At 51.0% G+C, this 21,646-nt stretch overlaps 1 protein-coding gene across 2 annotated transcripts in view; it reads left to right on the top strand.

Annotated features, from left to right (window-relative positions):
• The first annotated feature begins 294 nt into the window (after positions 1–294).
• The window catches only part of ZEB2 (zinc finger E-box binding homeobox 2), a 174,022-nt gene continuing 152,670 nt past the window's right edge, over positions 295–21,646 (top strand). The window contains exons 1-2 of one of the 2 annotated variants that reach the window (XM_056861587.1): positions 295–521; positions 3,304–3,441. In XM_056861587.1, coding sequence (XP_056717565.1) covers positions 3,369–3,441 — 73 coding nt within the window. In that variant the 5' untranslated portion in view covers positions 295–521; positions 3,304–3,368. Of the gene's footprint in view, positions 744–3,303; positions 3,442–21,646 lie in introns of both variants that reach the window. The other variant, XM_056861586.1, reaches the window with a different exon arrangement.

Below are 21,646 nucleotides of genomic sequence, written 5' to 3'. Positions count from 1 at the left end.
CGGCCCCACCGAGGAGTGCGCCACAAGGCCGGGCCGATGCAGACCGCCGAGCCCGGGGTGGCTGCCTGGCTTGTAACTTTCAGTCCCTTTGAGTTCGCCTGTTCTGTGAATGGTGTTCACCGTTTTCCGCCTTGCATCCAGTAGGATTTAGTGAAGAGGATAATGATGCCAAAGGCTTGATGGTTGGGGAGGGAAGGAGGGAGGCAGGCCAGGGAAGGAGGGAGGGGGAGCGGGAGGGAGGGAGGGAAGCACAGAGGGAGGGGAGGGGAGGTGGAATTTCATTTCTTCCACTAAAGCGTTTGCGGAGACTTCAAGGTATAATCTATCCCAGATCCTTCCTTTCCCAGAGAGAAACTTGGCGATCACGTTTCCACATGATGCTCACGTTCGGTGCTCTTCAATTATCCCTCCCCACAAAGATAGGTGGCGTGTGTTTCAGGGTCCTCTCTCCTCTCTCTCCTACAGAAAAGAAAAAGAAAAAATGTCATTAGAAGAGGCGTAACACGTCAGTCCGTCCCCAGGTTTGTGTTTCCTGGAGTGGCAGAAAGAGATCAGTCCTAACCTGCCCGGCAGGAATAACGGTCCCTCCCGACAACTCCTTGCGAGGCTTTTGACCAATTTGTTCCTCCAGCCAGCTGCATCTTCCCCGCACCTTTTTTTTTTCCTCCTTCCTTCACTCCTCGGCTTTTTCATGCTTCTTCTTCTCTTCATTGCTGGCCAAAACTACAACCAAGACTTCGCAGGTACGTTCTCGGAGATATTCCCCCCCCCTCTTTTCTATTTTGCTTTTTTGGTTGTTTCGCCTCTCTTCTTCTTCTCCCCCTCCCTTAAAAAAAAACAATTGCTACCTTGGGGTCTCTTTGCCTGGTCTGTATCTGGGGAGGAAGTGGTGGTAAGATCGAGGTCTCCTTTCCGAGCTGAAATCTACACGCACTTGGGATCTTCTTCCCAAAGTGATCTTACCTGGGGGGGGGTCTCCCTCATCCCTATACCTGGCTAACCAGGTAAGAAAAGGTGACTTTGCAATTTTGCAATTGCTAAAAGGGCAGAAAAGTTCTAGTTTCCCTTTCTCCTCTCTTTCCGAAAGAAGCCTTCTGCAGGTTTCTTTTCGGATTCACGCTAAAACATCTTAAAGTTTGCACGTACCTGTTAATGGTTTGCAAGCCCCAAATACAAACCCCACAGGCACGGCTGGATAAGGCTGGAGCTCGGGGAGAGGTTCGAAATAACTCACGGCTCCACGTTTTGAAGGAAAAAGGCATTATTTTTGTTTTCTCTCTGTTTCCCCCAGAGCAGAAAGTTTGCTGCTCCGTCTGCTTTAGTCAGTTTCATTTCTTGCTTTTCTTTTCTGAAGCTGGGCGAAGTAACACCTCGGCTTCTGGGATTCTCAACAAGAAGTGAAAGCAGGGTCTGGGACTTTGCTGAAAAGTCATTTTTCAGAAAAAGAAAACAAAATAAGAATTCGACCAGGAGGAGGCATGGGGGGGGCGCTTTCTGGAGATCCCAGCGTCCTAAAGGTTGGCAACTAGTCTGGTATTGAATGTTCAAGGGAAGGCAGGCGAAAGATTGCCAATGATTTCGCCACTGGTGGCTTCTGCCACGATTCTGCCACTTCTCCAAGGAGGCGTTGGGGAGTCAGGTCGTGGTTTGAAATCGTGCGTTTGCCTCTTGCTCCATCTCGGCTATGTAAACCGGGCACAGAGGGTTGCCACTCCAGAGTTGAGAAGCGCCCAGCCACCCGGCTGCCCTTTCGCCTGCACGCTCGCAGACACACTTGAGTGGCTCCAGATGGGCTTCTGAGGGTGTGCCATCTTAGGGCTTGACCCGCGCCCCCCCCCCCAAATCCAGGCTCCCCTTCGACCCAAGGTCGAAAAGCATCCCCTTTCAAGTTGAGAAGAGAGAGCCTCTGAAACAGGCAAAGGGAAAGGATGGAAGCCCCCATTTGCACACACCCCGGCTCTGTCGAAGTTGTGTTTCCGCGCCGCCGCTGGAGTGAGCTCCGCAGAGCCCCCCCCCAAAAAAATAAAAACCTGCCCGGGACCGCAGCTTCCCAGAGGCAAAGGCAGCCGAGGCTGCGAACCCATCCCTGGGTTGCAAGAGGGGCCAGACAAAAGAGGAGGTTGGGATGCATTCGGTCCAGGAGAGCAAGGGTTAATCGTCCTTGTTTTACAGTTTGCATCTGTTACATCTTTTATAGTTCTCTCTCTCCCCCCCCCTCCACCCACCCCCACCCATCCAGCCCGGCTCCCCTGTTCAAACTAATCCTCAAGTCAGAACGCGGTGTGTTTGTGTGTGCGCGCGTGTGTGTGCGTGTTTTAAAGCGACAGCATCCCCTTAGAACAGCCAGGGAGAGCAAAGGGGTTTTTTCCTCCCCCCCCCCCAGTTTTGACAGACTCGACCTCAAACCAGGCTTGCGGCCGTCTCCGAGCTGCGTGCGCTCCTTCCCAAGCCTTCATTTAAAAAAAAAAAAATTAAATGAGATCACCAAAAGTCTCCCAACCGCGCTTTTAAATCGCGCTTTCCCTCTCTAGTCCCCCCCCCCCAAGTCCCCAAATTTTGTTCTGCTGGGAGGGGGGTGAACCGACATGCCACCCTGATCTGCCATGGGTGGGTAAGAGTGTCCTGGCGGTCGCCAATGGGACTCCCCAAGGGTGAGAGTGTGTGTGGGGGGGGAGGGGTGAAGGATCAAGGCAGATAACCCGGGTCTTCTGGGGCTCTGATCTGTTCCTCGCCATGTAGTTCCCAAAAACAGAGACAGGAAAAAGTTCGAAGGTGTCACAGCTTATGCAAAGGAGACCCTTGGCGCTGAGCTCCTGTACTTTTTTCGGAGGAAACAAATCCGCCCAGCATTTGAGTCAAACAAGCATACTGTAAATTTACCTCCCAAAACAAGAAGAGAAAAATAAGTGCATTCCCTCATAGGGTCATGAGTCATTTTGAAGATGTAATGTGTGTGTGTCTGTCTCCCTCTCTAATCTCCTTTGCCGGTGGAGGGGGGGGAATAATAAAAGGCATTTTGTTGAAAAGAAAACACACGCGCGCACATACATGAAAGAGAGAGGAAAGGGGGGGGGGGAACCTGGCCAGTCGCTTGCAAAGGCAGGAAGGGAGACCGTTTGCGAGGGGTTGCCTGCAGCGTGCTTGTCCGTGGCTGGGGGGGGGGAGGAGAGGATCTTTCCCGGGGGGGGGGGGTAGAGAGAGAGAGAGAGAGAAGCGCCGGTTGTGTGGGGCTCCCTTTGGCGCCCTGCGTTTGAACGGGATCTAGCAATGCCCACCCGGTCCCTCTGTTTGGTTGCTCCATAGAGTCTGCGTGCTGCTGAATCAGGGAGTCGAGTCCATGCGAACTGCCATCTGATCCACTCTTATCAATGAAGCAGCAGATCATGGCGGATGGCCCCAGGTGTAAGAGGCGAAAACAAGCCAACCCAAGGAGGAAAAACGGTAAGGAGAGAGGGGAAGCCAGGGGGGGACGGGGGGGGGGACGCTCTCCATCAAACTTTTCTTTTTTTTTAACTTTTGGTCCTGGCGACTTGGAGGGGGAAAGCGAAGGGGTGGGGGGAAGAGAGAAAAAGACAAGAAAGAGAAACAAGAAGGGGAAGGGGAAGGGTGGCGGGGGGGGGACAGGGAGGAAAGCCACGCCGTCAGCAGGGGAGCTCTGGCTCGGGCGATCGCTTCTTCCGTGGCCGAGAGAAAGACAGGGGTTTGGGTGGGGGGGGATCGGTCTGTGTGTGTCTGTGTGTCGTGGGCTTCCGAAGAGGGGAGCCAGCCAGAGAGAGAGAGAGAGAGAGTTCAAAGGAGTGCAGGAGAAAGTGAGTGTCAGACAAGCTGTGGGGGATCCCAGGGCGTTTCTGTCCTTCCACCCCCCCCCCCTCCGCCATGCGAGCGCTTCTTACATTTGATTTCAGCTTTTTTTTTTCCCCTCCCCGTTTGCCGCTATGGCTTCCTTGGGAGAAGTCCGATCAAAGCGTGTGTGTGTGTGGGTTTTTTTTGGAGGGGGGTGGAAGATCTCGGGGCTCTCTTGGAGGAGTTGGGGACGGATTCCGTGGAAAAGAAAGGGGAGAGGAGCCGAGGAAGGAAGGAAGGAAGAGGAGAGAAGGAGGGAGGGAAGGAAGGGAGATCCCCCCCCCCTCTTCAGGGCGGTAAGAGAGGGAGAAAAGACTGAAAGTTTCTTGCCTGCGGGCTTGCTCGAGCGAGCTAACGGTCCCGGCTCCTCCGCTACTGTGCCGGCGAGATCCCCCCCCCAGCAGACCCGTTAGATACCTCTCTTCCTCTCCTCTCTTTCCAGCCCCCACCCAAGTCCCTGCCATGGTGTCTTCTTGGTTTCTTCTCCACCCACCCACCCCAATTGCTGCCACGATCGCTGCTCCCCGACGAGCCCGGCTCCTCTCTCTTTCTCTCTGCAATTCAGAGAGCAAAAGAGAGAAATGAGGGGGGGGGGGGGTTCGGGGATAGGACTTTTCCCGAAAACCGTTTTTCGCGTTGTCACTCTCGGAGAGTCAGCCGGGCAGCCTTCCTTGTGTCACGGAGAAGGGGGTGGGGGGGGGGGAAAGCGAAGATAGGATTTCTTTTTGATCCGCTCCGTTACAAAAAGAGAAAAAGAAAGGAAAACACTCTAGGAAACCCCAGGCCGCTCAGCAAGACCCTGGGAAAAGGAGGGGGGGCAGCGTGAGAAACCTTGCTCGGAACTGGCGGAAGAGCTACTTTTGGGGGGTGGGCTGGGGAGGGAGACCGGCCGAGGGAACTCCCTCCGTGGCGGCGGGGAGAATCAGACCCTGCAAAGGCCAGGCTCGGGGGTATCCGATGGGGTGGCCCTCTGCCTCTCATCTCGGCAGGCTTCGGAGAGAAGGGGGGTTAGAACCAGGGGGGTCAGAACCAGGAAGGTGCGTTCCCAGTCGGATCTGGGCAGCTAGCCCTTCCTCGAGGGTGTCCGGGGCTTTCATCTCGCCTCCCCCCCCCCCTTCTTCCTTTCTTCTTGGTTCACACGTTCCAGCCACTCCACTGTGGCCCCCTCCTCCCCCCCCCCCACCACCACCCGCCCGGCCTCCGCCTAAACTTCCCTTACCCTACTTCAGACAACTTTTTCTCGAAGGAGGGGACGGGGAAGCCACGCGGAATGTGTGAACCCGGACCCGGTCGCTTTCTAGCCGAGCCGCTTCCAGTTGTTTATGGGGAGGTGTGGGGTGGGGGACAGAAAGAGTGAGAGGGAAAAGAAAACCCAAAAGGGAAATGTTGGGTACAGACAAACGCTTCTCCCCTTTCTCCGGCCAGGTTTGGTCTCTCTCTGTGCGTGTGTGTGTGTGTATGTATATATGTATATATGGTGTGTGTGTGTGTGTGTGTGTGTGTGTGTGATTGTGAGCGCGTCTCTTTGCCTCGCTGTTGTGGAGGTGTCGAACCATATGGGGGAGTGATAGAGGACTTTCAGGCAGAAACTCTCCAAGAAGTCAGTTCAGTTGCCCTCCCCCGTGGCCTTTGATCTGCAATCCCAAAAAAGCAACAAACTCACTCCCGAGAAACCGTTTCCCCAGGAATCCGACCCTAGTAATCTCTTTTTAAGTGCCTTGGCCCCCCATCTCACATTCCCCCCCCCCGCCGTGCCTGTCATTTCTTTAAGGTGGCCCCGGCAAAAGAGACCCACAAACACACCCCTTTCCCCCTTGGTCAGGGGGAAGGCAAGAGACATGAAAATGGCCCATGACGTGTTTTTCTCTCTCGGTTGGGTTCTTGCGGTTCACTCGCTGGGGCGTCTCAGATCGATGCCTGTCCCTGGCCTTTTCCCGGCCCGCTCTCCCCTTTGTGTGCGTGTAAAGTGCCGTCAAGTCGCAGCCGACTTATGGCGACCCCTTTTTGGGGTTTTCATGGCCAGAGACTAACAGAGGTGGTTTGCCAGTGCCTTCCTCTGCACAGCAACCCTGGTATTCCTTGGTGGTCTCCCATCCAAATACTAACCAGGGCTGACCCTCCAGGAGAGAAAAAACACGGTTGCCGATCAAGCGGGGGTCACAAAACCTTTGTGTCAAGCGGTTTCCTCGTCTCCCCCTCCACCACCCTTTTCATGTTCGACGATCTGGTTTTTTTTTGGAGAGCGACGGGAAAGGGAGAGTTCGTCGTTGGGATGATCCGAGGCGTTCATATTATTATCGTGAACAGAGGAGTGCGCGTTTGCAGGAAAGGGGAGCCGGTGCGGTTTGGAGCCCAGGGTTATCTGCCTGGCTGGTGCGTGTGGGGGCCAGAGCGCACGAGGAGACTGTTAGCTTATCTCCTGCAACGCGGGTCCACCGTGGTGTGGTCAAAGATCTGCATGTATCTATAACGGTCCATGTTTCCTCTGCACAGTTTGTTCTACAAAAGGGAACGCGAGAGGGAGGTGACATTAGAGGGGAGAGATAATGCCTGCATACAGGAAGCAGGCATCGCCAGGGCCTTGAGTAATAGTCCTCCTGCTGGCCTGACCCCTCTATAGGGGGGGTCACCTCGGGCCCTCAAGAAGCACTGAGGGTCCCCGAGTCCTTTTCACATACTCAAGACCCCGGCAAACTTCTTCGAAACTCTAGCGGGAAAGTTCCAACTAAACCTTCAACTGTCTTGTTGCAATGGAAAGGGGAAGGGAAGGATTGTATCCCCCCCCCCTTTTAGCGATTTTAGCCTTTTATCTTGTATTCGTCCTCCGTGGAGAAATACTCGAGTTTTGATGGGCAGGTCGATTCTGCTCGTTCTCTCCCCCCCCCCCCCCAACATTTTGTATCTCTCTGGTTCAGTCGACAAACGTTATTTGTCTCCTTTGGGAATTCCTGGGAATTTATCTGAACAGAATGTATTCCCCCCCCCCCCAAAACTCTTTTTCTTGTGGATTCCTGGAAAAGATGTCAGTTTTCTAAAGCGGTGTGTTTCCCCTGATAACGTGGCATAGAACAGTGCTCATAATAATATTATATTTTTAAATCCATGGGGGAGGCCTGGGAATCAGAATTGTGTCGTGTCCTTTCAAATAATAATAATAATAATAACTGCCAACGTTGGTAATAAATAGAAGGTCGAGCGGCAGACGTTTGCTTGTTTGTCTTTCAACCGAGGGCAGGCCGTAATAGTAGCATGGGAACCTCAGCAAGCGCCCCGGGAGCATCGAAGGAGCGCCTGAAGATGCTGGGGCCAACGATGACCATCAGGGTTGGTTCAGCATCGAGTTCCCCATGCGTCTTAGAGCAGACAGGGGCGAGAAGGGCCCGTTTCCTCGAGATGGTCTCCGTAAGGCAGAGCAGGAGTGGTGGGGACCCAGCCGCACAGCCCAGGAACGGCCTGTGGGTTTGCAGGAAAAGTTCAAGTCAGATGATTCCCAGTCGCCTGACTCGTTTTCGAATCGGAGCACTTTCTCTGGGAGCGGGAGGCAACAACCACCCCCAAGATGTCTTTGCTTTGCTTTTTCTCTCTCCCCTCCCTTTCCATCTGTCCTGGGGAGACACCGGCGCTCTCCGGCAGGCTTGAAACTTCCCTTAAGTTCTGCCCTGCACCGCCGCTGCCATGTGATTGAAGCCGGCTCCCTTTGCAGTGGGAAAGGCAGGCGGGAGAAGGCTGCAAAGGAGAAATCAAGAGTGTGTTTTGTGTATGTATGTGTGTGTGTGTGTGTGTTCCCAAGCTCTCTATTTTTGGGGACCCCCTTTTCCTGGAGAGATTAGACTGGAATCGCCCAGTGGGAATTCACAAAGGTCCTTTTCGGATCAGGAGAAGGACAACGTTGGCTCGGGTTCTCTCTCTCCCCCCCCCCAAAAAAAGTTTGATTGCCCATCTCTGCTGACCCAGTGAGCCTCCCTCTCCTTTTTAATGAAGAAGAGAGAAAGGCCCAGGATCCCAAGGGGTGGTGGCAGCAAACAAGCCAGGGGTGCCTTGTTATTGCAACTCATTTGTGGGCATTAGGTCCTCTACAAGTGGGAAACTGCTTCCACTCCGGAAAGATGCTGGCCTGAAAAGTGGGGGGGGGGCATACATACACACACACACACACACACTAATTCAGACCTGGATCTTGAGTGAATAGCATCTTTGGTGAGCATTGGGGAGTGTGTATGAGAGCATTAGATTAAGGTGGTGGGGGAATAGCTGGAGAGAGAAGCAGATTTTCCAAGGTGGCTGGTTTTTTCCTATTTTGCCAGGTACCACCCGGGGCATCTTTCGCTCTAAGTGTGCCAGTCTTTCTCAAGGTGATTACATTTGAAAGTTGCAGTTCTGCGGGGGGGGGGGGGATGTTTGCTTGCCTCTCCAGCAAGTCTGAATTTTAGAGATAGTGTCCATCCCTGGTGTGCAGAGGACATCTCAGGCGTCTAGATGCCCAGATGTCCACATCCTTTACAGGGCTTGAGCCATACGAGACACGCTGTATGTTTTTGTGTTAAGGTGGATGCATTTATTTTAGTGTTGGGTTTTGGGGAGGGGGAGGCGCAGACCCGCCGGAGAATCTGTCCACACGCCCTCCTTCTAAGTAGATCAGCCCTGTCTATAAATGCCAGCTGCAGAGTTTGGGGGCTGCTCTGAGAAAGTTCTTTTTTAAAAAAATTCCCTTTCCCCTTCTAATATTTTCCCCCCTTGTTCCGTGGCACGTTCGTTTCTCTCAAAGAAAATGTAGCTTTTACGAACTAAGAATTTTACAGATTAATCACGGAAGTGGGGTGGTTTTTTTTTTTTTAATGAAGAAATATATCGGGAAAGAAAATTGCAGTTGAGGGGGGGGACCAAGCAATGGATACTGAGAGGAACTCCCTAAGGGATGGAATTTCCCTCCCTCTCTTCGCTTCTCTTTCACTCTCTCTCTCTCTCCTTTAAAAGTGGCAAGGAGAGTGTTGATTCCCCCGAAAGGCATCAGGCATGGCTGGCCTCCCAAGCATCTGGGCAATCCGCATCATCCCAGCGCTTTTAAAGGTGCATTTTCTCCTCTCTGAAAGAGGAGCCTTTGTCCCTTTTTTCTTCTTCCCCCCTCCCTGAAAGAAAAGCCACAGGCTTCCCAAGGTAGACACTATTTTGTGCCTGTCACACAGAGAGGGGAGTACAGGTTTGCAGCGCTCACAGACAATTGATTGTCTGCCCTAATGTGTTTCATTTACATGTTTATAACGTCAATAGTACCGGGTGTCCACTGTACCATTCATTCAAGCATTCTCACAAGGGTACAATTGTCTGAATGGCGAAGTCAGACACCTTTTTGATTGCTCTTTAGTTGTCTTTTTAGAGTAGAGAGGAGGTGGGGGGGAGGGAGGGAGAGAGAGAAGTCTCTGAGGCAGAAACACTAGTTGAAAACGTGCAGCATTAAATGTTACCAGGAAAGCAGATGGGGAAAGGGCGGGGGGGGGGGAGAGAAAACCCCTGTGATGTTTGGACCCAACCGAGGGGAAAGCACAGGACTCAAACCTACGTGCCTTCTTAATGGTTATCTCTCTGTACGTATATCTGTGCATGTGCTTTTCCTTTCCAGTATATGTGTCTCTGTGTGTGTAAATGCCAGGCCGACACTGCTAAGCCCTTAGGAAGTAAGTCCAATCCAGAGAGTCTTCCTCCTGAGCAAACCCACTTAAGGATCGGGGCTTCCGCGCTGGTACACGTGCACGTCTGTGCGCGCAGAGCTGGGCCGGACGGCCGGAGCCTCTGTGTAATGAGGCAGCCGGAAAGTTTCTCAGATCCCAAATACTCCTGTAGGGTTCTTGTAGGTTATCCAGGTTGTGTAACCGTGGTCCTGTAGGGAGTTGAATGGGGTGTAGGGCTTAATTGGCTGTGTTGCTGGGGGGGGGGGACGCATGGGAGGTTTTGCCTTGGATTTGCCCCAGCCAAATTTGCCCCCGCCAAATTCTCAGAACTCAAAAATAAGCCCCCATGCAGAGTTTTGTGAATTCAGACGGGGAAAATGTGCATCTAGAGAGCGGCAAATCCAAGGCAAAACCTCCCATGCGTTTTCGCCCTGGGTCTGCTCTCTTTTGTCCCAGTTAGCCCTCTGGGGATTGGGTCTGTGCCTTTGCGTGGGCAATTAAGGGGGGGACCGACTCCCCCTTCCCTTGCTCTAGAGGTGTGCCAGCCTGTTTCAGGGTTGTGGGTCCCCCCCCCCAATGCCTCTCTCCCTGAGGTTTGGTCTGAGCGAGGAGAGGCGCCCCTCCAACCGCTCAGGCACAAGCCCCATCTTCTTCACTCCTATCAATTAGACGTCTAATCTAGCCCTATACCGCCCATATGGAGGCACCCAGGAAAGAAAGGTTTCACATTACACGCCGGAGAGGAAGGGGGGGGATTGATCCCCCCTTGAAAATCGAACCACAAAAAAGGAGGAGGGGAACACACCTCGCCCACACCTTTCTAGAGTTAAGAAATCCCCTCTTAACTTTCTGCGGCGGGTTTCTTTTCCCCCCAGTGAAAATGTAAAACTTGTAGAAAAAAATTTTTTTTGGTAAAAAAAAAACACCAAACAATAAATAGCAACAAACCGTGCCCGTTTGTGGACAGCTTTTATTATTATCATTGTGCCCCCCTCCCTCCCTGTGCCTAGCAGGGAAGACACACACACACAGTAGATGCACCGTTAGCTGAACCCCTGACACGGCGGTCTTTTGAATGCCTTAGGTATGATTTCACTTTCGCTCACATCAATGCTGACCTGAATGCCTTTCATATCTGATCCGCGGTGTCTCTCCCAGTAAACATCCCCTGAGGGGAGAACAAAGAAAGGAGCTCTTCTTCTTCTTAATCACAATTCAGTCCATTCACCCGCCGGCAGGCGAGATTTGCATTCTGCAACAGAAAGCGAAGATGAAAAGGGGAGGAAAAAGAGAGGGAGTGAGAAGAGAAAGAAAAGGGGGGGAGAGAGAGAGAGGAGGAGGAAGAAGAAGAAGAAGGCGAAGGAAAAGAAGGGGGGAAAGAAGAGGTGGGGTGGGGGAGAGAGAGAAAGCGAGGCAGGGCGGAGGGGCCGAGTCAAATAGCGGAGGTGTTTGGAGCTGTTTGTTGGGCTTCCCCCTAGTTACAAGCCTTATATAGCTGCCCGGGCTCGGCTCTTTCTGACAGGCAGCTAGTGTTACAGGATGGCATGCGGGGACTATTCGTGGCCACTGGCGCGAACACTGGAGGTAGAAAGTGTCAGGGAGGGATGGGATGCCTCTCTCTGGCCCGGCTCGGGAGGAGGCCGCCGGAGCCAGCCGGGGGGCCAGGTGGAGGCAGGTCGCCGCTCGCCTCCCTGCCTCCCCCCAGCCGGGAAAAGCAACTTCGAGCCCCCTTCCCCGCGCTCCCTCCTGCCCCTGGCCGGGAAGACCCCCCCCACCACCACCACCACCTGAGCTAAAGGGGGGATGTGCTTCATCCCAGGCATGTTTACTCGGAAGGAAGCGCCTTTGTCTTCGGTGGGACTTACTCCAGAGTAAGCGTGCCGGCGTGGATGGGGCCAGCCAGGCTGACATCCAGGGGGATTTCCTGCTTAAGCATCATGGCCTTCCAGCATTATCAAGATGCTCGCTTCGAGGTGGGAGTTCCCAGTCGCTTCCGTGGTACTGCTCCAGCGTTTGGGACGGAGGGCTCAAAAGATCCTTCAAAGCATCCTTTCTTGGAAGAAAAGCCCATGCATTCCCCCCCCCCCATGGATTTACTTCCAAGCAAATGTGTTTGTGTCTTTTGAGATAAATTGAGATTTCCCCTCTGCCTTTTCTTTGGATCCTAAGCATCCTAGGTGGACTTCAGCAGCAAATCTCAATAATTAAGGACTTGTTTAAATCAACTTCAGTAAACTGATCCTGGGATTCTTATACGGAAGGGAGTCCCTCTGAGTCCGATGGGATTTCCCTCTGAGTAAATGTGCATAGAAGCACAGCCAAAGTTTGCAGCCCTGAGCTGAAATTCAGTTGCACTGGCATCAGTGGGGCTTACTTACAAGTAAAGATGTTTAGCATGGTGTGATCATTTCCCAGCAAGGATATTTAGTACTGCTTAAATAAACATGCATAAATCAATCAGATTGGTCCATATAATGTGTTTAAGCAGCCCAAACATTACATTTGCACTCCACAGTTGTGAAAAGAAGAAGAAGCTTTATTCAAATCAGCGGTACTCACTGTCAAGTAAACCCGTTGGGCTGGTATACTGAGCACACTTACTGAGAAATACATTTGTTCAGCCGCCCGGTGGAGTCTGAATCAGGGGAATGGGCATAAATTAAATACATTGGTACCCTTTGCCATTGAAATCCCACTTTCCCAAATCCGATTAACAACTCCGTTTTCACAAAACAACTGTGATTAATCGATTAATCGCCCTTATCGAGAGGCAGGTAAAATACAGCCAGCACCGGTAGCTTTCAATGACCTACCGAAGGTGGAGGAGGAAGAGGGACGCCTGGTCTCTAAGGATGTTCCATTGGACAAGAGGTGTGTGTTGTGTCACCCACACGCCCCAGGCAGTGAAGCACATTTAGGCATCGGTGAACACTTTCAGTCGATCCTTAAAATCTTTGACAAAGTCCTTCTTTAGCAAGAAAAGGAACACACAGATATCTCAACTTTCTCCGGTTTGACAGTGGCCAAAATATTCTCTTGGGGTGTGTGTGTGTGCTATGCTACAGTTCTGTGTTTCCTTTATCCCAGTTCTGTTTTTTGGTTTACAGTTCATCTCTCTTGGCGTTTTTGCTTTTCCTTCCAGATTAAAGTTTATCAAATTATTGTGGTTTTTTTTTTCTCTTGCATACTCTGCACCCCCTCCCCCATTACCAAGTGAGAGTTTATTTACAGCCAGAGCTCCTGCTTAACTGAGAAGTAGTGGAGCCCTTTCAAAGAAGAGCTGTCAAATTGTGCAGGGGTTCTTCGCCTCTGTTTGCTGCTGGTGGGGGTGGGGAGAGGGAGAGAGATAGGGAGGAAGAATATGCAACGGCTAGGCTTGGAATATCCTGGCTAGCGTCGAAATCTTAAGTGACAAGTTTTCAACCACATCATCAGTGGGGCTACCAAACTGTCATCTTCCAGAAACCCTGTTTGGTTTTTAGCGGGTTTGTTAAAAAAAGATACAGATACTCGTCAGAGGAACTTACAAACACACGCGCGCACACATACATACACACAGAGAGTGTGTGTATTGGGACTACTCAAAGCCCTGGCTCCTTTTCCCTGCAGTTGCTGTAGCAGCTTTCTCTCTTGCAAAAAGCGCACACACAAGGCACCCCCAAGATGTTACCAGTGGGAAGAGAGGCATGTGACACAGATTCCTTATTTTTTTCCCCCAGAAAGATTTGCAGAATTTACAAAAAGAGATTATCTCTACACCTTCCACCCCAGGCCCGCCTCCCCCCCCCCTTTGTCCACCCCCATGACCCAAGCAGTGGAGGATTTAGGCAGATTTACTTCAGTAAACACCTTGGACACTCGGAGGGAAAGTCGGAGTCTGTTTGCAAAAGGGACGCTTTTGTTAAGAGAGGTGCTGGGATAATGCTTTACCAAGCAGCTGTGATATTAACCTACCCAGAAAAGGGGGGGGGCGGTGATTAACTCTTTGCGTGCTGCCCGGCGGCTCTCACCAGAGAAGTCTGCAGGTTCCCAAGAGTTTCTTGGAGAGGACTTCAGTTATGCTTGTTCATAAAGAGGGGAGAGAAACCACCCTTGCAGGCAGCAGCGCTGGCCCACTGGAGGGGGGGTAGTTCGAAAGCAGCAGTCGTGTTAGGCTACTGACAAGGGCCAAGGAAATCCTCAGGGGCGGGAGAGAAAAGCTGGCATATTTTCGAGGACAGAAGCTATTCGTCCCATCCCATCGTACTTAGCCCAGGGAGAGTCGGTTTTGATCTGGTTTGATTTCGGATTGCGGATCCCCAACGTCACTCCAGCCACCCCGCCGCTCGATTCGGTCCCTGCCCGGTGCGCTCCCCATGGCCGGCTTCCAAGTAAGCGTGCTTGGGATGGCAGCCTCGAGTCGTTTCAGTTCTGCCAGGCGATGGCAGGGAAATCAGGATCGCAGCTCTCACTGGATCCAGATAGAAACGGACTTTGAGAACAAAATTGTTCTGGAGCGGGAAACCGACGGCGCTGGCAATCCGGCCCGGCTCCTCCGCCTGCCCTCCTCTGTCTCCCCTGTCTCCCCGTGGGAAAGCGGGCAAGGTGCGAGCGTGCGTACCTGCCTGCCTGCACCCGCTAAGCCAATCGCATGAAAGCTTTCCCCCTCCCTTCTTCCAAAGTACTGCTCATTGAGAAGGAACTGGGTGCCTGAGAGGCCGGCCTCTGCCACTGGCTCACTCCTACCCCAAATGTGACCGCTGCCTCTCCAAAGGTTGGAGAGGGAAGGGTATCTTTGGGAGGAAGGAGCCTCCGGGAGCGCATGGGATGCCCAGGCGGATGCGCTTCCCTGCGGATTCACTTCCGAATAAAGAATCGCTGTGTGTGTGTCTCTGTGGCCATTTATGCACGGGAGGGTTTGCCTTGGATTTGCCGCTCTCTAGATGCACGTTTTCCCCATCCGAATTCTCAAAACTCTGCATGGGGGCTTACTGTTGAGTTTTGAGAATTTGGATGGGGGGGGGGGATGTGCATCCAGAGAGTGGCAAATCCAAGGCAAAACCTCCCATGCATAAATGGCCTGTGTGTTTCACAGGTGTTTTCTCTCCCTTTTTTAAAAGTTCGCCATCTCGAGGGTTCCCCCCCCTTATACAAAACAAAAAACAAAAAACCCACCAACAGCCCCTGTAAGTGTCAACGTTAGAGCAGCCACAAATGTGTGAGAAAGCAAAGGGTATGAGACGCGACTGATATAAAGGTGTCTGAGATGCCGTTACCCGCGTGTCAAGCTGGCAAAGCTCCCTTTTGTCACTGCAGCCTCCTGGTGATTCCTCCCCCCCCCCCTTTGCGCCGATTCAGGCTCGCTTTTCCTTCTAGGTTGATGCAGCACTTTTGAGCCGGGTGCGAGAGACAAGAGAGTGAATGGGCGGTGGAGGGGGAAGAGATGCAAAGGGCGAGGCACCCCTGACTCTTCTGGCCAGCCCGCCTCCCGCCTGCCTCCACCTCTCCCAACCCCCCCCCTTCCAGCTTCCGAAGGGCGCCTGCTCTAGCCCTCAAATCCCCGAGCAGCAGTAGCAGCAGGCTTTGGCCGGGCGCACCACTTGGCAGGAATGCCAACTGCCAAATCATCCCGTAATGATGGTTTATGTTATTTCATGTGAACGAGCAAGCTCGCAGCCTTCCTTTGGAGAAAAGGGGGGGTATCCAAAAACAAAGACTTGCCCCCTTCTTTTCTCTCCCTCCTAAATATGCGTCCTCCCCACCCACCCCCAAACACAGACACACACATTCTAAACTTCAGGCAGGGTAACACTTTGGGAACCGAATTAAACAGATCCCCTTCCTGATCTAATTGAGGTTGGCACCTTCCTTTTGCAGTAGCGAGGAGAACAAGGCAAGCCCCGTCTGTCCGGCTCGAGAAGCGCAGCGCTCCACATCTCACCCCAGAAAGCGGAGCTGGGGAGCCAGCCAAGGGGTTTGGTGGGATTGAGTGGGGGGGGGGGGGAAGCACCACTTCGCTTCGACCCTCTCCTTCCAACTGCTCACACACCGCACCCGGGAGATGGCCGCACTCCCATCTAACCGGGAGCCAGGCGGGCAAAAAGAAAAAAAGGAAGCAGCCTCTTCTATCTTTACATCTAATCGGCGCGGGTTCCAGGAATGTAAATTATGGTGTGGGGGGGAGAGACACTGAACAGTGTTTACATAGGAGAAGGGGAAGGGAGATGGGACTCGCCTGCCACTGCGGAACCATGAGGGTCCCAGCGCCAGCCAACCTGGCAGGGATGTCACCCGCCTGGAATCCGATGTGACTCCGATTCCTGATCCGTTTTAGAAAGGGTTCCAGGGAAGGAGCGGGTGTTAACACATCGGGAGTTGGGAAGGGAAGGAGGGCGTCCTCAAGTAAGATTCAATTTGATTTAGGAGAAGCCCGTGTGGACAGATGTCTCTGCAAAAGGAGCACGTTTGGCGTGGAAGTTGCTTCTACCATTTATGCCTGGGAGGTTTTGCCTTGGATTTGCTGCTCTCTAGATGCACATTTTCCCATCCGAATTCTCAAAAACTCTGCATGGGGGCTTGATTGATTGATTGATTGATTGATTGATTGATTGCATGGGGGCTTATTGTTGAGTTCTGAGAATCTGGATGGGGAAAATGTGCATCCAAAGAGTGGCAAATCCAAGGCAAAACCTCCCATGCATAAATGCCTTTCCGACTGGTTAGACTTCCAGTCATTAGGCCCCGTGTCTTGTTTCCTATCTGTGCGCGTGTGTTTTAAACTCACAACCCACCAACGCACACTTCACGTTCTCATTCAGAGGGTGTCAGACTGGTTCGACTCTCTCCGGTTTCCAGCTTTCGCTAACGAACCGGAGCTGATGGGGTGTGTATGGTTGCGAGCAAGCAATTAATTAAAACAGAATTGGAAGTTCTTTTACTCTTCGTTATTGGAGCTCTGGGGGGGGGGGAAGAAGGAGACTGGAATGGATTATCGCCACATCAGGCAAAAGTGGGGCGCGGGGGTGGGGAGCGTAGGGTGGGACGGTCGAACTGGACGGCCGCTCACCCCGTCCCGCTGCCCCGGAGGCGAACCTCAAAGATCCCAGTCCCCTTAATGCGGATTAGTTATCCCTTCACGCCCTTGAACCGCCCTGCCACTTCCACAGTCTTCAGGGGGGCGGAAGGGAAAGTCAAGAAGATGCCTATCCCCCCTCTCTCACCCCTTTTAATGGGAGCTTGGGGGTGAAATTCAGATTCTGCTCTGCGGTGGAGTTTGAGGGCAGGGAACCAGGAGCAGGATTGGCTCTGGGTTAACTAACACGGGATACGCACGTTTTTTGGTGTTGGGCATGTGGCAGCATAGGAGTTCTCTAATTAATGCATGTGTCAATTCTTTACTTTCTCTTCCCCCCCCCCCAATTCTTGGGTGGGATCAAACTCCTGGCAAGCACCGAGGTCAGAGAAAGAATCAATACCAGAGCTAGTGGATTAAGATATCGGAGTATCTCTGAGCGTATGGTTGTCTCTCCCCCTCCCTCTCTACGTGCCTCCTCCTAACAAGCGGGTGAGTTTCAACAGGCTTCAGATGCTCTGGCGTAGTACTCCGCTCATTTCACCGGGCACCTCCAAGAGCCGTTGGTGTATGCGGTCCAAAGCTGGCCTCGGAAATAATCCAACCATGCTGATGCCCTGGCAATAAAGGGGACCAGTTCATTGGTCAGAGAGCTTGCGAGGCCCGATCCTAGCCGAGTCTACTTGGAAGTCAGTCCCCTAGATTTCAGGGCAAGCAAACTTGCATTCTGTGCCCGCCTTCCTTGGGTGCCGGAACCAAGCAGAGAAATGTTTAGGCGTGTGCTTGAGATACAGCTTTGAAAAAGTGGCTCTCTGGAGGCTACAGGTGCTCCTAAGTTGCAAATGCAAGAGCCAGCACACTTATATGCCTGCTCATTTCTTTTCTTTTCTTTTCTTTTTTTTTTGGGGGGGGGGGAATTCAGCTCCCAAACTACAGGTGCTCCTAAATTGCAAATGCTAAGAGCCGGCACACTTATATGCCTGCTCATTTTTTTTGGGGGGGGGGGGAATTCAGCTCCCAAACTAAGTTTTAAAAACTTGGATTTAAAAGAACTGGCTCCTCAATTTGCTTGAAAGGGAAACCCATTTACTTCAACTGAATTAATTTTCAAGTAAATTCCAGTACCGAGGACTTTTAATAAAATGGATCCAAATGGATCTTATTTCTGGATTCTGTCACTTTTTAATAAGCTGAATTCTCTCCACTCCTATTGACGGCATGCTTTGTAACTGACTTCCTGATGTCGAATGAAGCCCCTTCCCCCCAATATATTGAAATTGCATCCATTTGATTATAGATAAAAAAAATCACATTATATAATTAAATTATACATAAGCAAATAAACTATCTAAACATGTATTTCCAGGTAGGCAGTTGTGGGTGCTTCGGAAAGAGTCTGAGAACCAAAGTGGTGTGTGTAGTGGTTAGAGTGCAAGGCTAGGATCCGAGAGACCCAGGTTCTAATCCTCGCCCTGCCATGGAAGCTTGCTGGGTGACTTTGGACCAGTCTCACGTTCTCAGCCTAGCCTACCTCAGGAGGTTGTAAGGATAAAATGGAAGAGGGGAGAAGGAAGCCTCTGTGGCTCACCACTGCGGAGAAAACTGGGGTATAAACATCCAAATAAATTGGTGGGCAGTATGAAGACTGCCGATGTTTTTGAGATGGGCAAACAGAGGCAGCGCCTTAGTGGTGTTTGGGTTCTGAAAAGAAAGGCAGTGTGTGTCAGCCTGCAATACCATCAATACCATTGAGGGGGTTATGCTTCTTCAGCAGTGAAAAAAAATTACTCTATTGGTGCTCAACTTAATGACACCTATTCCAAGGTTCATCTCTTGCTCTGGGGAAGAGGGGGGTTTCATTTCACTCTGTGTGAATTGATTGAGCAAAATCAGGGACTCCCCACCTATTACAGGTGTTAACCAACTTAGTGTCACTAGTGAAGGATCTCTGTATTTCGTCCTGATTAGTTTTGAATTTTCCATAATCCCATGTCCCCCTATACTTCCAGCATCCCGTGGCTCGCTGTTTTGTTTTGTTTTCAAAATACCCTCTATATAAAATGACCTCAAGGTGAGGATCATTGCATCTGAAGAAGTAGGCTCTTCCAGTCCACAAAAGTTTTTGCCAGAATAAAATGTGGTCAGTCTTTAAAGGGCCACAAGACTCGCTGTCTATTTTTTTTTTGTTTGCCCTGGATAGAGAAGGCCTATTCTTTGCCCTACTGTCGTTCACATCCAGCTACAGAAAGTGCCTTGCAAAAGGGGAAGGGGGCAACTGCAACCTGGTCTCTCTTTCCCTTTAACTTGCAGAGTTTTGAGAGTACTGTGCATGTGCGGGAAGCAAGGGCCCCTTCAGGAGGAAGGTGAGGGAGACCCACTAGACACAGCTTTTCTGATTGGCGGAGAGTAAAAATGCTGTCCCTTTTGGCTCTTCTAACGGTCTGCAGGGGAAATTAGCCGCTCTCCAAACTTTGAATATATATATATATATATATATATATATATATATACACACACACACACACACACACATATGTGTGTGTATTGATAGATAGATAGATAGATAGATAGATGGATAGATAGATAGATATAGATATAGATATATAAAATCTGCACCCCAGCACTGATCAGATAGGACTCCTTCCTATCCTATATAAACACACACACACACACACACACACATATATATGTACAAATATATACACACACACACACACATATATGTGTGTGTGTGTGTGTGTCTGCACCCCAGCACTGATCAGATAGGACTCCTTCCGTTCCTTTTAATGCTTTGTCTCCCCATAGAAGCAAAATTTGTAGCAGGGCAAAAGCGCTTTGCACTTGAGGGCGATCTGGCATTTCTCAACCGAGCTCTCTCTTTGCAAGGCAAGAGGCGAATCCGAAGAGTTTCGACGTGACCCCGGACACTCTGGAAACGTGTGGAGTTTTACACTTGCACGCACAGAAAAGTGCGAGGCGGTAGCCTTGCTTTGTGGAAACCCGGGTCATAAATGATACGTGTCAGTAGGCTCTTTGATAGGGCTTCTGGCCATAGTGTTTTTGTGCTGTCAAGCTGCGATGTCGAACAAACACCTCCTCTGGGACAGAGTGATAAATGCAGAGACAGGCTGGCTTCAGCCAGTCTCTGCAATCTCTCCATCCCCCCCCCCCAATTCCCTATTGAACACTCTCCCCGTCCCCCATGATCCATCCATTTCTCTCTCTCTCTCTCCCCCTCTACCTGAGATTGACGTCTCTGCAAAGGGACAGGGTGGGAGGGGGCTTTTCTGGCGTGTGGAAGCTGAGGAATCATTGATACTCCCAACAAGTCCATGCAGGAAAGGAGGCTGCAAAGAGGCTCCGAAAGCTTTCGCTGGCCTCCGTGAAGCCTTCTTCACTTTCTGGCCCCCAAAAAACTTTTGCCTGCCTTGGAAGTTTCCCTCTTTTGCTTTGCTCCCATAATTCCAGACCCGACACTCCCCTCCCCATTCCTCAGCCCAAACAAACCCTGTGTTTTGTTTGCACAGGGTAACACAGCCACACAACAGTCAATGTGTTGTTGTTGGCTTGTGGTGTCTTTTTTAAAAAAGGTTACAAATTGCTTTCCACTTCCAAGCTTTCTTTTAAGGCCTGAGATTTCAAATGTGTCCTCATCTTAACTCTCTCTCTCTCTCTCTCTCTCTCTCTCCTATTCCTGGGGCCTTTTATTTTCTTGGACTAAAACTCATTTAACTAATCTCTTTGTTTTGTTTTTGACGTGAAGCACGTTTCCATCTTCTGCTCCTACCGATTTTTCTCACATAAAAAAATGCACCGATAAACCTTTACATACCTCCTGCACGCCCCACCGTTCTCCCCCCCCCACCCCAGCCTTACAACCCCTTTCCCCTCATATTTTAAAGCAGCAATCCCAACAGCGGTACTATTATTGCACTTTATGTTTCAGTAGATGTTTGCTGTTGCTGGTTACAGCAACACTTATCATAAGACAGCAAGAAAAGAGTAGTCCCTGGTAATTAAAGTAATGAAATATTCATTTACTCTACCTTTTCAGTAGTCGCACAAATTAGGCTGCTGCCTTTAATGCTTGTACTGCCTCTGTTTTTATTATAATGGCAGCTTTCGCATCTGCAATTAGGACTAATTCTGACAGTTACAATTTCTGAGGGATGGTGAACAGCGGACGAGATGTGCAGGCGGTGGGATTACACGTGGAAAAAGCCCTTGTCTCTTTAACCTTGTTGTGTTTTTTTTCCCCTCGCAGAGGTTACCTTTTCCCGATGGTGCAAAATCGACTTGACATAACTGTTCATCAGTTTCAGGGTTTTCCCTGGAGGTATTTGCATCAAATCAACCCAGTCAAGCTTCAAGTTGAAATTGGCAGGCCAGAAACTGACGGGGTAGCGACTGGGAAAGAGACAGCTAAAGTGCAGGCAGGAAACTGACAGCAACAGAGTGAAAGACACACACAGAGAGAAGCGTTTCAACTTTAGTGGGAGAGAGGTGGGGAGGGGAGGGGGGGAGATCTTTTAGGTCTTAATAGTACTGAACGCAGGCCTGAATTTGTATTGGGAGACCCGACAGTCCCTCCGCTGTGTTGCAGCGAGTCTCAGATCTGGGTCAGTGATGTAGAAACTCTTCTGGCGTAATGTGATTGGATGCCTAAAGAGGAGTGGTCATCCTTCATTAGATCACAGCCAAAGTTTGGTGGTACCTCCCTTGAACTTTCCAAAGCAGATAGGGTTCAATCACGAGAAAAAAAAGATCTCTATTGTGAGCAGGGAAGGCATTAAGTAGGAACCCAAAGATGGACCACCAAGAAGACAATGGCTGCCATCCTATACATAATTAACTTGCAGTAAGACCCATCAGGCATAGTAGGACTTGCGCTGGAGATGACATGCATAAGATTGTACAGGCAAGCTGGGATCTGGCACAAGCCACTTGAAATCTCATTGACGGCAGTATAAGAGGCCTGACTGGGCTCAAGATTGTAGCATGTATGTATGTGAATTTGTGTTCAGTTCCTTCTCGGCACTGTGGATAAGAATGAAAGCAGACTTGAAAGCATTATTTCACTGATCCA

Source organism: Euleptes europaea, chromosome 15 (assembly GCF_029931775.1).
Source record: "Euleptes europaea isolate rEulEur1 chromosome 15, rEulEur1.hap1, whole genome shotgun sequence".
NCBI classification, from domain to species: domain Eukaryota; kingdom Metazoa; phylum Chordata; class Lepidosauria; order Squamata; family Sphaerodactylidae; genus Euleptes; species Euleptes europaea.
The sequence above is the reverse complement of the archived record's forward strand: the minus strand, read 5'-3'. Positions and strand labels throughout refer to the sequence as shown.